Source organism: Anguilla rostrata, chromosome 15 (genome assembly GCF_018555375.3).
Source record: "Anguilla rostrata isolate EN2019 chromosome 15, ASM1855537v3, whole genome shotgun sequence".
In the NCBI taxonomy this organism is placed as follows: domain Eukaryota; kingdom Metazoa; phylum Chordata; class Actinopteri; order Anguilliformes; family Anguillidae; genus Anguilla; species Anguilla rostrata.
In genome coordinates, this window is record NC_057947.1 from 11,541,427 (window position 1) to 11,555,264 (window position 13,838).

The 13,838-nt window shown below is 45.9% G+C and overlaps 1 protein-coding gene across 1 annotated transcript; it reads right to left on the reverse strand.

Moving 5' to 3' along the window:
* Window positions 1-17: 17 nt before the first annotated feature.
* Window positions 18-13,774, reverse strand: arpc2 (actin related protein 2/3 complex, subunit 2). Its single transcript, XM_064310349.1, has 10 exons — window positions 13,555-13,774; window positions 11,968-12,002; window positions 10,003-10,115; window positions 8,434-8,479; window positions 7,923-8,109; window positions 7,538-7,631; window positions 6,809-6,935; window positions 5,033-5,133; window positions 3,056-3,156; window positions 18-526 (listed from the first exon to the last, which is right to left on the reverse strand). The coding sequence occupies exons 1-10, from the start codon at window positions 13,626-13,628 to the stop codon at window positions 505-507; spliced, it is 900 nt and encodes a 299-aa protein (XP_064166419.1). The 5' UTR covers window positions 13,629-13,774; the 3' UTR covers window positions 18-504.
* Between the last annotated feature and the right edge of the window lie 64 nt (window positions 13,775-13,838).

A 13,838-nucleotide genomic window follows, 5' to 3' on the forward strand; every position in this document is an offset into this window, starting at 1 on the left:
TACAAACATGACAGGTCTTTTTTATAATACAGGTTTATTGATTTATTTTTTTTTACCAACATGTGATTTCAAAATGGCACATACAATAACGTAGCCATAGTTCAAAGGAAAAGGGGATACTGCATTTTTCTAGCAAACACTGTTGGGTATCAGCAGAGCAGTGGCAAAAAGGCAAAAATGACCAAATGTCCAACAGAATAAAAGTCATATTGTATCAAAAAAACTCATTTATACATGGATATGTGACTAAGAGTGACTTGTCTGTCTTTCTAACTACGCAAAGTAATGAATGCTCTTATTGAATTCCTTATTTTCCTCATAAATTCCCCCCCACGTTGAAATGCCAGGTTCTGCTGTGACGCAAGACGCTGGCCAGAGAGGGCATTTGATCCAGCTGGTCTTGAGGGGGTAGGGGGGCGGGGGCGGGGGGGTATTTGGGGGAAGGGGCGGTGTGCTGCTCGTCTGACGTGTCCAGACGTGTCCGAGGGCTGATGCCCCGCCCCCTTAGCGCAGGAATGTCTTGCCCCTGAAAAACAAGACATCGGTGTTCAGCACTCAGGGATTCAGGCTGCCTGTTCAAACACGTACAGGTGTGAGAGTGGGTCAGTGTGTGTGTGAGTGTGTGTGTGTGTGTGTGTGTGTGAGTGAGTGTGTGTGTGTGTGTGTGTGTGAGAGAGTGAGAGAGTGAATGAGTGAGTGAGTGAGTGTGTGTGTGTGTGTGTGTGAGAGAGAGAGTGAGTGAGTGAGAGTGTGTGTGTGTGTTTATGTATATACGAGTGCCCACTAAGTAAACTTGTGAAAAAGGAGAAAGACCTGAACATTAAGGAACGAAACGGTTCAGCTCGAGCAGGGGAAGCCCACACCAGTAAGCCAGTAAGCAGGGATATTTAACTGTCCTGTTAGAGCACGCTCGTTCGGACAGAAATCCTCCTCCGCTCAAACCAAGAGTGGGCATTCCCAAAACGTTCCCTCGGGCCATGTTCCAGCCCCGACGACAGACGGGATCTCTTGAACGCTTTCCCTGCCACACTCCAGACATTCTCAACAGACCGGGGGGCCGGGGGGGGAGGAGGGGGTCTCCTCTGTCAGACCCCGTTCAGGGGTGCGGAATGAGGCCGCGCGTCGGGGAGGCTGCGCAAGCGCGGGTTTCCACACGGCCGGGGCCATCGCCACAGACCCCGCCCCCGCCACGCTAACCTCAGCAAATATTAACACAGCCGCGCTCGCCTGCAGAGGGGAGGGCTCCTGCTCGCGGGCCTAATCTCTTCCTTTCAGAAACGCTGCAGTTAATGGAGGACAATAAAAAGGCCCCTATAAGCCGCCCCCACAGCATGTAAAAATACCAGCGTTCTTAGGTCAGCTTTGCTCCGTGACTCATAAGAGGAGAACAAAAGAGAAGAAAGACATTCATTGAGGCTCAGGTTCCTTCATCTAAGATTCTTTGTTTCTTTTCAAAGCACTACTACCACCCTAAGTTAAGAGTACCTGTGCTAACATAATAGTACCTGCACTGATAAAGCCGTACATGTCATCACAGCACATTTAAAACTTTGCCCTTTGGTTCGTTCATCTTGGTACGGGCAAATCTGGAGAGAATTTAAATGACAAATTGTTCGGAAACTCAAAACTTGGAAGTGCAACGTGTCTGAACCTCAGCGTGTTGCACGTTGGTTCATAATGCAAAGTCAGTGAGGATATTGCTTAATGGAGTAGTGAGTAAGGATTGGTCATAAACTCAGCCATAATCGTTCCGTTCAGACATAGCCGCAGAGTAATGTGCAACGATGAGATTAAGTTCCAGGCACACTGGTGATCTCTGCCCTGCCCCAAGGTGTGTGTTCACCTTTGCCTTTGCCACTACTGTGGCCACTGCTTCCCGACAGCAACCAGGCCTTCCTCAATATAACCACTAAATCAATTATTACTCTCAAACCGTTTCCGCCTACGTTATTGGTTTTCAAGCAAACTATTTTTTTTCTGAATAATAGATCCCAAGAACAATGCAGTGGCACTTTTCTTCATGGCACATATATATATATATATATATAATGTATCTGAACTTAGATGGATGAACGTAGCGTATCTTTTGTTCTAGCGCCAGAATTAATGGAATATTGACTCCATAACCACCAGATCTATACAGATCAGGTGGCTTAACGCTCACTGAAAAAAACCATTGTTTCCATCTGAAAGTTTGTTTGCCAAGATTTAATTGAAATTTCTCAGAGCTAGCGCAGTAAACAGGTTTAAGTTAAAAGTAGTCTATTCAGTCTGATTCAGTTTATTTTTACTTTCCGGTAGTTCTCCAAGGCGATCCAAAGAAATTTGAACACTACAGAATCAAGAGGATGCTTCAGGATTATCTGCCAGTGGACTTTTCCAGCAGCCCGCATGCTAACTAATGGTAACATGCTAACCGTCACAAATAAAATGGGTCGAGATCAAATGATGTGTTTAAAGATGTATTAGGTTACTGAAGGCATGGTTGTACAGCCCATAGGACCCTGTGGAGCTGCCCTCGTCCCCCTGCCCCCAGGACGACCCGTCCCAGGGGTGCGCAAGGACCCTGTACCCCTTTTTGGATTTAATGCCATATTCTGCACTCGATTACTGAATCAGCCAAACATTCACATAATCTGACATTTTAGGTCTATTTCTTTTTAGGCTCAACGGAACACCGTTATGTTCCTACACAAAACATTTGAATATATGGCTAATTAGCCAACTGACCCAAGGGGCTAATCTGTGGAAGCCAAAACCTGTCCCCACCCCAGCATGTACACGAGTATGCTGACATCATTCAGCTGATGCTCCGATCTAGAGACTCCTACACAAGCGCTTTCAACTTAGCGACAAGCGCTAGCATGTCTTTATCATACACCGAGTCCATATCATACATCGACTCATGTTTAACATCCCCGCCTTAAGGCCTGGTGGCCATGGGCCATTAACACTGAACGCTGAGGGTCGATAACGCTGAACGCTGGGCCGAAACGGCTGAGCGCCCCGAGCCAAAATGGCCGACGAGCCATTACAGGCTGCAGACGGGACTTACGACATGGTCTTCATCTCCTTCTTCTCGGCGTCAGGCCGGGCTCGGTTCAGAACCTTCAGGAATTCGGAGGTCTTGGCCCTCATGCGGGTGTGGATGTAGGCCTGCGGCAAGGGAAGAAGCGCCCGTCAGAAACGGGGAACCTATCAGAGGACGAGCTGGCCGTGGAGGCCACGCCCACTCCCAGACTGCTCTGCACACAAACGGAACGAAATGGAGAGCAAACAAGCAGTGGGCTGCGGCAGCCCTGCTGAAAGCTTGCTTTGTTTCCTCTGTGAAGGTAAACAGAGGGCTCTACGGAAGCTTCTGGGAGTAATCTGATCAGTCATTCAGTCAGCATGCGAGGGGAGGAGAGGTTTCGAAATGCATTCAAGTTAATGTCCCAAGAGCAGATTACAACCTTCAGGGCAGGCACATATTTTTAGCAGCATAACAATGGAGTATGAAGCCAGTGTATTGATCATTTCATATGGAAGCTATTTTTTACTGTGCTGGGACTACATAAATTAATATTTGAAATTAATCACGTATGTACTACAGAATTATAGAGTTCCGAGCGGGGTGTACAGTAGGGTCAGTAGTATACACGCACATACAAAGGGTGTACAGTGCGGTCTGATGTCAACACGCACATGGAGAGGGTGAACAGTGTGGTCTAGGGCTGTCAAAAAATATTCGAAGTTCGAAAACTATTTGAAAATCTTTCTTTTTTAAACCTAAATTTGAGCATTCGAATATTAGTTTTGTATCCCGCGTATTGTAATTAACATGCAGGCTTTAATTTCATGCGGCGAATCACGTTCATGCACGCAAAGTTCATTTCCTGCGCTAACGTTACTTCCTCTGTCAACAAAAAACATTCTGCCCTGGACCCAGAGCAAGTGGATCGCCTGGTTTTCCTTGCCAATAACCTCTGGTGATACTTTCAGCTCCATGGACACCGAACGTTACTGGTCAGCTAGCCTCGCGAGCCAGTCTCTTTTTTCACTTCGTTCAACAGATCTGGTCAGCTAACAATTTAGGCTAAATAATGTTCCCATGGCAGGCTATGTTTCCTCTCTTTTCTGAAGATTTTGATAAAAATTGGATGATGAAAGAAGTTAAACAAACTAAACAGTAAGTAATTTATGTTGTTTTAGGCTACAGGTATTAGCCGTTTGAATAGTTTTTGTGTTAAGAAATAAACAGGGATTACTTATAAACAATCATTTCCCTATGATTAATAAATGCCGATTTGTGGCAAATTACATCCACGAGAAAGTGCTTTATTCATTTGCACATTAGGCTATAGAAACTGAAGGGGGCTCATTTATAAAAATGAACTTGCGTGCATACGTCAAGTGAAGACCTGACGTAGAGCCACAACCGTTTCCACGGTCAAATCGAGTCATATTGAAATTTTATAAATCACTACTTTGACGTGATTTTCTATGCACGCGCCACACAGTTGATCTAAAATACGTTTTATAAATGAGGCCCCAGATGTAGTAACCTAGTATTAAAGTTCACCGATGTCCTCTATTCTACTGCCTGCTTGTGGAAAATAACGCATAGGCCAGTTTAGAGGGAGCGTCACGTGCATATTGCGCCCGACAATAAGCAGCTTATTTTTGTGAATTATAGGCAAATGATATTCAAATATATTCGAACTCTAACTAATTACAAAAGCTAATATTCGAACTCAATTTCATGGCACTTTTGACAGCCTTAGTGTGGTCTGTGGTCTACATGCACATACAGAGAGGGTGTACAGTACAGTAAGTAGTGCGTGGTCCACATGCACATACAGAGAGGGTGTACAGTGTAGTAAGAAGTTTCTGGTCTACATGCACATACAGAGAGGGAGTACAGCGTAGTAAGAAGTGCGTGGTCTACATGCACATAGAGAGGGTGTACAGTGCAGTATGTGGTCTACATGCACACAGAGAGGGTGTACAGTGCGGTCTGTGGCCTACGTGCACAAGGAGGGCGCAGTCTTACCTTGGAGCACTTTATGTGGTAGTGCAGGTAATCGCGGAAGGTGTGGATGAGATTGATGGTGTTGTCTCTGGCGTTGGCATTGGTGTGACGAGGGAACAGGACTGCAGGAGAGGAACAGAACCTTTTAGGCCGGAACCGGCAACCCTGATACACAATCACAGATCTTATTTCACTGGAACTAAGGGGCCTAGCCTAAACCATGAAAAACAAGACCAAGGGAGGTCCAGATACTTTTGGTCATACAGTGTATTTTAAAGTATATATTGATTGACGAGACACAGTACCTATATTACACTTTTTAAAATTCTGATTTATGAGTAAATGAAAAAAGAAATCTGCAGACCCTTTGAGCTCCGAAGAAAAAGAAAAACAAGCACAACTGGAGTGATCATAATTTTGTGCTTCTCAGCAAATCTACGAAACCGTGACCAGCATAGCAGAGCATAGCCAGAGCTGCAGCGACTGTCACGCAGACAAAGGCTGAATATCGACAGGGAGCAGAGTAGAACTGAGTAGAACAACTATACGGCAGAAATCCAGGTTCAACATGAACCAAGGAAAACAACACCGGCTTGTAAATCTCTAATTAAACGAATATTGGATTTGTGTGCTGCTCAGGATGTTCTAACTTCTAAAACTCAACAAAAAAACAAATAAATATACTCCAATTAAATTGTTCCAATTATCAGCACAGAACTAGGTTTTGTAAAATGTCGGCTTGTTCTGCCTGCTCTGTTCTAGCTGCTCACCCCTGCTCAGGGAGGCAGGACTTCTTAATGCTTGTTTTACAGCGTCTTCCAACATATTTTACCTGCAGCAGTGAGTTTTACCTGCAGCAACGCGTTTTACCTGCAGCAACGAGTTTTACCTGCAGCAACGAGTTTTACCTGCAGCAACGTGTTTTACCTGCAGCAGCGTGTTTTACTGGCAGCCATGAGGTTTACCTGCAACAGCGTGTTTTACTTTTGCTTGAATCAGTGCATTTTACCTGCAGCAATGAGTTTTACCTGCAGCAGCGTGTTTTACCTGCAGCCATGAGTTTTACCTGCAGCAGTGTGTAAAAAGGCCGAATAGAGAGTTGTCCTCACAGCAAACAAAGCGCAGCTGCAGGCCAGTAAATCCCCCCCCCTCCCCCCCACGGTGTCTCCTTACGGCTCACCGTGGCCCCGCACGCCGGAGGGCGGAGCAAAAGGAGCAGTGGGCGGAGTCAGCGGAGCGCACAATAAGGGGCGTGGGCGTGCGGGCCGGCTGAAAAGGCGCCGCGGGCCTCGGGGCGTGGCGCAGACCGCGTGACGGTTTACAGAGGCTCTGCCCGAGCGCCCCACGCTACCACAGCCCCGCCCCGCTCCCCCCCCCGCACACGAAAGAGCGGGCCGCAGGGCACAGCCCCCCCCCTCAGCGTTCACTGACTGCACCGTCAACTTCACTGCGGCACACCTCTGAAATCCAGAATTTAAAAGGCAAATTCTCTCTCCTCCTCCACATCCGCCTCAGCCATTTCCTCAAACACACCCCCTGTCTGACTGCCGTGGGTACACAAGAAAGCCCTCGATGCATATAAGGGCCATTTTGAGATAATGTTACAGGTGGATTCCAGACTGTAATTCTCTGTCAGTGTTCTGGTAAACCACACTGCATTGTGGGTAGATGTCCATGAAACCTTCCACCAGCCTATAAAATAATGTGAAGGGGAGTCCTGATTTGGTCTAAAGCGCTCTGAAGTTACTGTGTGTGTGTGTGTGTGTGTGTGTGTGGGGGTGGGAGGGTGGGACTGACCGAAGGTGATGTAGCCGATGTTGTCCCCCACGGTGGCGTCGGTGTCCTTAAGCTCCAGGGGGGGCTCTCTGTGGTTGAACAGCACCTGGGGGGCGGTGTGGCTGGCACGACGGCCCTCTTTGAACTCCTGCGCAGACAGGGGGGAAAGGCATGTGAGCCAATGGCAACGCAGTGAGAAAGGAGAGTCAGCCAATCAGCACTTCCCACTACAACATGAGTGTGAAGCGAGCCAATCAGAACTCCTCGCTAGAACAGCACAGTGAAGAGGGCCAATCAGTACTTCTACACACAACATAAGACTGCAATGAACCAGTGCACTATATGCACTATAATTCAGTACTTGGCAGGTGTTCTTATACAGATTAAATTTTTTTACATACAATCCATTCCAATCTAATACATACCCAGGTGAAAAATAGCATACTAGGTCACATGATATAGACTGGAATTATACTTCACGTATTCTTCAGTATAAAATAGTAGACTTAAGCATGCTATTTTTTCACATGGGTACATAGCTGGATATTTACAGAAGCAGTTGAGATTATGTGCTCTGCTCAAGGGTACAACAGCAGTATCCCAGCTAGGAATCAAACCCACGACCTTTCAGTTACAAGCCCATCACACTTCACTGCCACCCTTCGGCTTGGTTTAAGGCCTTCCATCTTTAAAGTGAGCGCGGCCAACCACAGACACACACACGCGATCATTTTCAGGTTTACGCCTCACCTGCATGAAGACTTTCCCGATGATGACGTCATCGTCGTCCTTGAAGACCGTGCTGAAGACCACGGTCACACGGTCCTTCTTCGCCTCGAGGTACCTGAGCCACGAGACAGCGAGGAAAAAATAAAACCGTAGAGCGTTAACCCCTTGCAAGCCGCGCCATGTTAGCATTTTACCAATACGCCAAAACACGTTTCTAGTCAATCGGACTCTGAAGGATCATTATCAATGATGCAAATATTAAAAATGCTAATCTAAGGGGGTTTAAAGGGAAAATCCATGATTACTTCGTGAATGAATCAAAAGGAAGCAGAGGCCCTAACTACCGATACTCATTCCACATCGGACGGGCTCTATCGTGGCCTTTGGGGGCCCGGGGGACACCCACATGGACTCGTCGTCCCTGTAGTGGACCACGGCCCTCTTCTCTCCCTCGCGGCCCTCCTCCTGAAACTTGAAGTACTTCTCGAAGACGGAGGCGAAGCAGTTCCTCTTCAGCATGCCTGCCTGGTGCACCACCTCGTCCTTATTGGCCGGCACGGAGTCCAGGTCATAGAGCAGGGACACGTTGTAGGCTGAGGGCCGTCCAATCAAAAAATATGAATAACAATAATATAAATAAACAATAATACAAAAAATAAAAAATAAAAAAAACACACATCAAGCTCAGGAGGTACACTCACATGGCCTCAATCACCCAACCCATTAGAATGTTAGCTTTGGCAGGTTCCTGCCACTTGATCAAGATAGTGCACACAGACACACCAAGCTCGGCTGCTTTGATCTTAAAGTAAACAATCTGCCCGGTTCTAATAGCGTAGCAGTGCAAGCTATAAAACTTCGCGAAACCCGCACGGCGAGAACGTGAAGCGGCGTGGGTTTCGACGGACGTCTCTTACCGTCCTCCGGCGGCACCAGGAAGTTCCCGTACAACCTCTTCAGGAGCTGAAAGAACACGCGTCGGTCCCGTTACGTCAATCGGATGTTCAACAACGGATTTCCAAACGCTGCTTTTTGTATTTTACGGCCGCCAAAGGTATAATCACCATGTTATCTACATACAGCCTTTGGCATTTTTTCTCAACTATAGCCTTGACAACGTAAGCGACCAGGAATTCTCGAGTTTAAAAACAAGAGCTTAAGGGTGTAGATTAAGGGATGACAGTTTACAGACAATGCAGAATGGATATTACGTTTGGCAACGGACTCCTGGAAACAACAAGGCATTGTGAAACCCCGCATATACATGTAAACATTGACCTTTTTCCCTTTATCCACCATTTTGATTTGACGTGATTGATTTCAGTTACATTTTTTTAAACAAAGGAACCCTCTTTACAGGCTGGGTCAGCCAGGATGTAGGTACAGGGGTGAAAATGAAGGCCTTTACACTGTGGTTTAGACTACGTTTTGGAAATTGTTTTCTCCAAAGCTAGCATCAGCGAAAGGGCACATTCCTGATGCTACGTCTCGCTCTACACTACCGCCAAGCGTGGCACGAAGATGTTTCAGAGGACGACGCGTTCCACGCGTCCTCGGCTGCATGCACACGCACGCAGCGGGACCACGGACTGCGAGGGACTTACGACAACGACTCACTCCATAAACACCCTGCTGCGGTTTAGTTTCTTTAACAAGCGCGTAGATTATCTGAATAATCCATCGGCAACTAATCTCATCGTTTACTCTCAACTGCCTCGAAGCTCTGATAAGCAACGCACTTCAGTGAGGGGTTCTTCTGTCGAGGGGCAAAAAATAAATATAAAAAAACCTTTCACGGAAAAGTGCCTTTCCCCAATTCTAGATCGCACAACACGTACATTACAGTGTAAAGATGGCAGATATCTCAGGGATTGTCATCAGGAAGAAAGGGGAGTGTGGGCTGGTTCTATTTGCACTAAATTTCCCTGTGCCTCGTGATGGGGGGGGGGGGGGAGGGTTAGGTCGAGCCCAGGGAAGGTGCAGGTGCACTGTAGATGGCTGTGACTGTTGGTTTTGATGGATTAAGAAAAAAAAGAGGCCCCAGTGCAGTTTCCAGGCCCCGCAGCCGACTATAAACGGCCCGCGTGGCATCGGTCCAAAAGTGCGAAACCCTGCAGGCTATTTGAGGCCTACGACTTCCTCTACCAGACGGTGAGTCAGACCGCGTTTCCTCTCGCGCTTCTGAGCCGCAGCAGCTGCGTTCTTCCTTACAAGGAGAGATTCTGACCGGCCAGCTCCGCTGCGAGCGGCTTGGTTACAACTTAATATGGAGTTAGGATTTAAAAAAAAAAAAGGAAACTATAAAACGCAGTCAGCTTTATTCTCTGGTCTTTGACTTCGTTCCTAATAATGTCAGCCGGAACACCAACCCTGGTCTCTCGCAGGGGTACATTTGACTGTCAAATTCTCTGTAAGTCTCAGAGGTCAAGCGCTTCGGGGATAATTGGACGACTCGACGCGGCAGAGGACGGAAACCGTGACATTACCTCATCGGCGCCGTGTTCCTGCAGCTCCTTGTAGAACTTTAGCGAGATGCTGACCATCACCTTGGTCTTGTCGCCATTCGGGTTGGAAATATGGTAGAGGACGCCATCGAAGTCTGCACAACGGAAAAAAACCCATTTCAGAGGCCTTGTTCTAATGACGTGATTTCAGACAGGAAACTGGAGAGCTGTTCTTTACATTGGCATTAAACTACATCTTACCTCAAGGATTAATTCAAAGAAGGACTTTATTTTAAGGTTACTTTGCAAACACCCAAATTCTCTCGAAGGCTTAGCTCATCCAGACTTCATGATATTTTAAAATAAAGATTTTCCACCCCCTCTGCTGGTAAAACTCCTGCAAAACTTTAAAAAATAATTTTACACTCTTTGTCCAGATAAGGTTTTCCCCACACAACATGCAATTCCCAGTTATATTTGCCAGCCCTCCCCATCCTTGTAAAATTCTCCATTTTGGGAGAGTGCACATGAGTACAATACCCTTAATGAGCAGCAGGAGCAGGAAGACCGCAAGCATCCCATTGGTCAGAGGAGTTGTGGGCGTGGTATGAGATTAAGACAATCCTACCAAATGAACCCCACCCTCCCTGGTAGATCCAACGCCCTCATAAGTGCTACTCTGCCAGCCACGGCTGGCTCCGGCATGGGTAGGACTCATCACCAGACTGTGGGGTGAGTGCGATAGGCTATCAGCACAGTCGTGACAGATAAAGTAGAATCCGCACACTCCATACCGCTCCCAAGATAAACGTGTTTATTAACGCCACGGACGTGACGTTTCATCGGTCTACTTTATCTATGACTCATTTTCTGACTGGCGCCTGTTTAGATTTTGGATGTGTGAATTTTTACTAAGGGGTCAATACTGCGGTGCGTTTTTGTAGCTCACTTCCTGGTCTTGTTGAGAGACGTTACTCACTATCGCCTGTGCTGTTGGCTCCAGTATAGGCATTTCAGCCACCCGTTTCAATGCAAGTGAATGGTAACAGTATGGTCAAAATATGAAGTCAATCCATTTTTTCCACAAGAAAATGCAGTCGCAATAGGTATTTTTTCTTTGTCTAATGTTTGCCGATTTGTTAAGCTATTGTGTTATTTGGACAAGACTGTAATATCTTGTGGATGAATCAGGGACAGTTTGTGAGTCACTGCCGAGTCACTGCATCTCACGTGCTTAGTGGATGACTGGACTTCATGTCCCTACTGCACAGTCTCTGGCTCCAATTTGTACAACATGGTGGCGTCCATAAACTACACTTCCCGGCCTTCAAAACGCTTTTCACCAAGCCCATGGAGAGTCAATGGGTGACGTCACAGTGACTGCAGAATAGTATGTACACAGTCTATGGTTTTAACTCCACCCCCCTTTTATAAATTATTATAGTCATACCTTTTGTTACAGTAAAATTGTTTGTTAGGTAAACATTACATTTATCAATTTATTTTTGTATTCCTGAGAGTTAGATTGATGTTCTACACGACTGTATGTCGCTCTGGATAAGAGTGTCTGCCAATTGACTAATGTAATCTATTGAATGACCACACTCAGCAAGTGCTTTTGCACCTGGCAGTCAATATAGGCTTAGCATCATATAATACATACGGCTGCAGACTTATTACAACAGTCAATAATAAGTGAGAAGGAGGCCTATGACATCAGTATAGGAACTAGAACAGAGATTGGTCACTTCTGTCCTGGGTGCCACGGTTTTACTGTTTTAAGAGGTGACGTACAGTTGGTAATTGATTCATATAGATGGTAAACCAGATGATTTAAATAATTGAGACAATTCAATATTTTTTTAAAAGCAGCTGGCCACATCACCCTAATGGTTGGAGGCAGCCCATTTCTAAAAGAGTGTACACTTCTCTGTACAAACAGATTAAGCCTGAGCTTATAGTTAAAATGATACCAAACAGAGCTCTATTAAACTCAGTGAGAATTACCTGCAAACGTGACTTCTACTGCTTCAGGCTTGTTCCTGAAAAACAATTAAAAGGCATGTTTCAATTCTCCAATTTAACAAAAGACACTTCAATGACAGGGGGAAAGGATGCACACTCAACTTCAATTCAGACGCAGCGAATTTTAACGGTCAAAGACAACTCTGAATAGGCGGTACGGCGTGTAAAATACAATCAGATAGGAGTCTCCTGCACGCGCAGGGTGGTCAATTCATCAGACCTCTTTAAACCGGTCGGACCGGTTGACATGCGATACCTGCTGAAACGCAGGCAAATATAATCAAGGTGGTGGTACACGTTCCCAAAATACTGAGAGTTGTTTAACAGACGGGAGGAGCCTTGTTCTTATAACGGAAAACGATCATTAAAATTCATACTTCAGCATTTTCTATAGCTGAAATATACTTTCCTAATATTAATCATATCTTCATCGAAACACCACTGGAAACAGGATGACAGACTGCTGTCCCTGTATTCAAACAAATAAGTGCATTTCTGGGCTCTTCCAGGGCAAAATCTTTTTTTTAATTTTTTTGATTCGAATACATATTTCCTACCAGCAAGGGTTTTGTTGAATGTGAACCCAAAAACTCCGAAGGCATGCATATTTGATTACAGTAATAGCTTCCACTACGAAAAATGACAACAGTGATTTAGGAATAGACCTGCAGGGATCTAAGGAAGGGAATTCTATGGCCGAAAGACAAGTGAACAGCACGGTAGTCGCTTCACAATAGCCTTCTAATATAACTTGTAATATTCCCTTCATTCAATGAATGTGCACATAATATCGGTCCGGTTAAAAATGCCCTGTAGGTACATATTTGTGGAGAAACAGTAGAGTATCGCGTACAAAACCCGCCTGCCTGAACACCGCCCATACCTGACCCACCACCGCCCAGACCTGACCCAGCGGATTCAGGAACGCGGAAGTAGACGAATACGTGAACAGAATGCAACGGGAAGGAAATCGAGATATGACAGCAAGCACGAAAAAACTAATCACAACAGTGCTAATTTATGCTCAAAATATTCTATAGTCATTAAATTTGCAATCTGGTAACATCAGTACTGTGCACACTTCAATAATGCGGAAGTAGCCTACTCGACAACTTCAGTTTGCTTTCTTGCTAGCTGCGCAGCGTTCGCTAGCTAGAAATGTGGAACTTGGGAGTGATTCCTTCATGCCAGATTCACGCAAATGGCATATGATATGTCAAAGCAGTATCGTTAAACATCGTATCTTATGTGATAATATAAACTAATAAAAGATTCAGTCCAGAGGCTGCCTGACGCCTGCCACGAAGCACATCGCGGTTTTGGGCTAACTAGCTAGCTGCGGCTACCTGGCCGGAGACACACCCCGTGTTGTTAACTAGCACATCACTCAGCTATGAATGAATCGAAGTGGAACTGTGATTTTCAGGTCCCAGCTAGCACAGGTCCCCAGAAATCATCGACTGTTCATTCAATTAAATAAATCTGTAATGCATACATATCCGCTTAACCAACTAGCTTAGTCAGCTAACAGAACTGCTGAAGGAGAGAAACAGGAAGACGCTGCCTCACCCGTTTGAAGCGCTGTCAAATTTGAGAGACAGCGTCTCCTCGATAATCCGGTTGTTGATTTCCAGTAGAATCATTGCAACGGAGGTTCAGCGGATTGCAATTTAAAACAAGCTTTAAAATATTTTCTGCAGCTGTACCCCTTCCAATCCTACTGGCTGGCTAATTTTCTACCCCGCAGAAGCGCTTCCTTCCGGCTGTCAGATCTTCCGCCTTCTCCGAAGGACCGACAGAAAAGCCGTTTGCAAATGTGCCTGTCACAATTTCCTTTGTAACCGAGAGGGGGA

Coding starts and splice junctions, on each gene's coding strand:
- arpc2 (XM_064310349.1), bottom strand. CDS start 13,628: ATGATTCTACTGGAAATCAACAACCGGATTATCGAGGAGACGCTGTCT. Junction 8,480..10,002: donor AGGAACACGGCGCCGATGAG/GTAATGTCACGG, acceptor GTGTTCTTTCAG/CTCCTGAAGAGGTTGTACGG. Junction 7,632..7,922: donor TACAGGGACGACGAGTCCAT/GTGGGTGTCCCC, acceptor CTCGTGGCTCAG/GTACCTCGAGGCGAAGAAGG.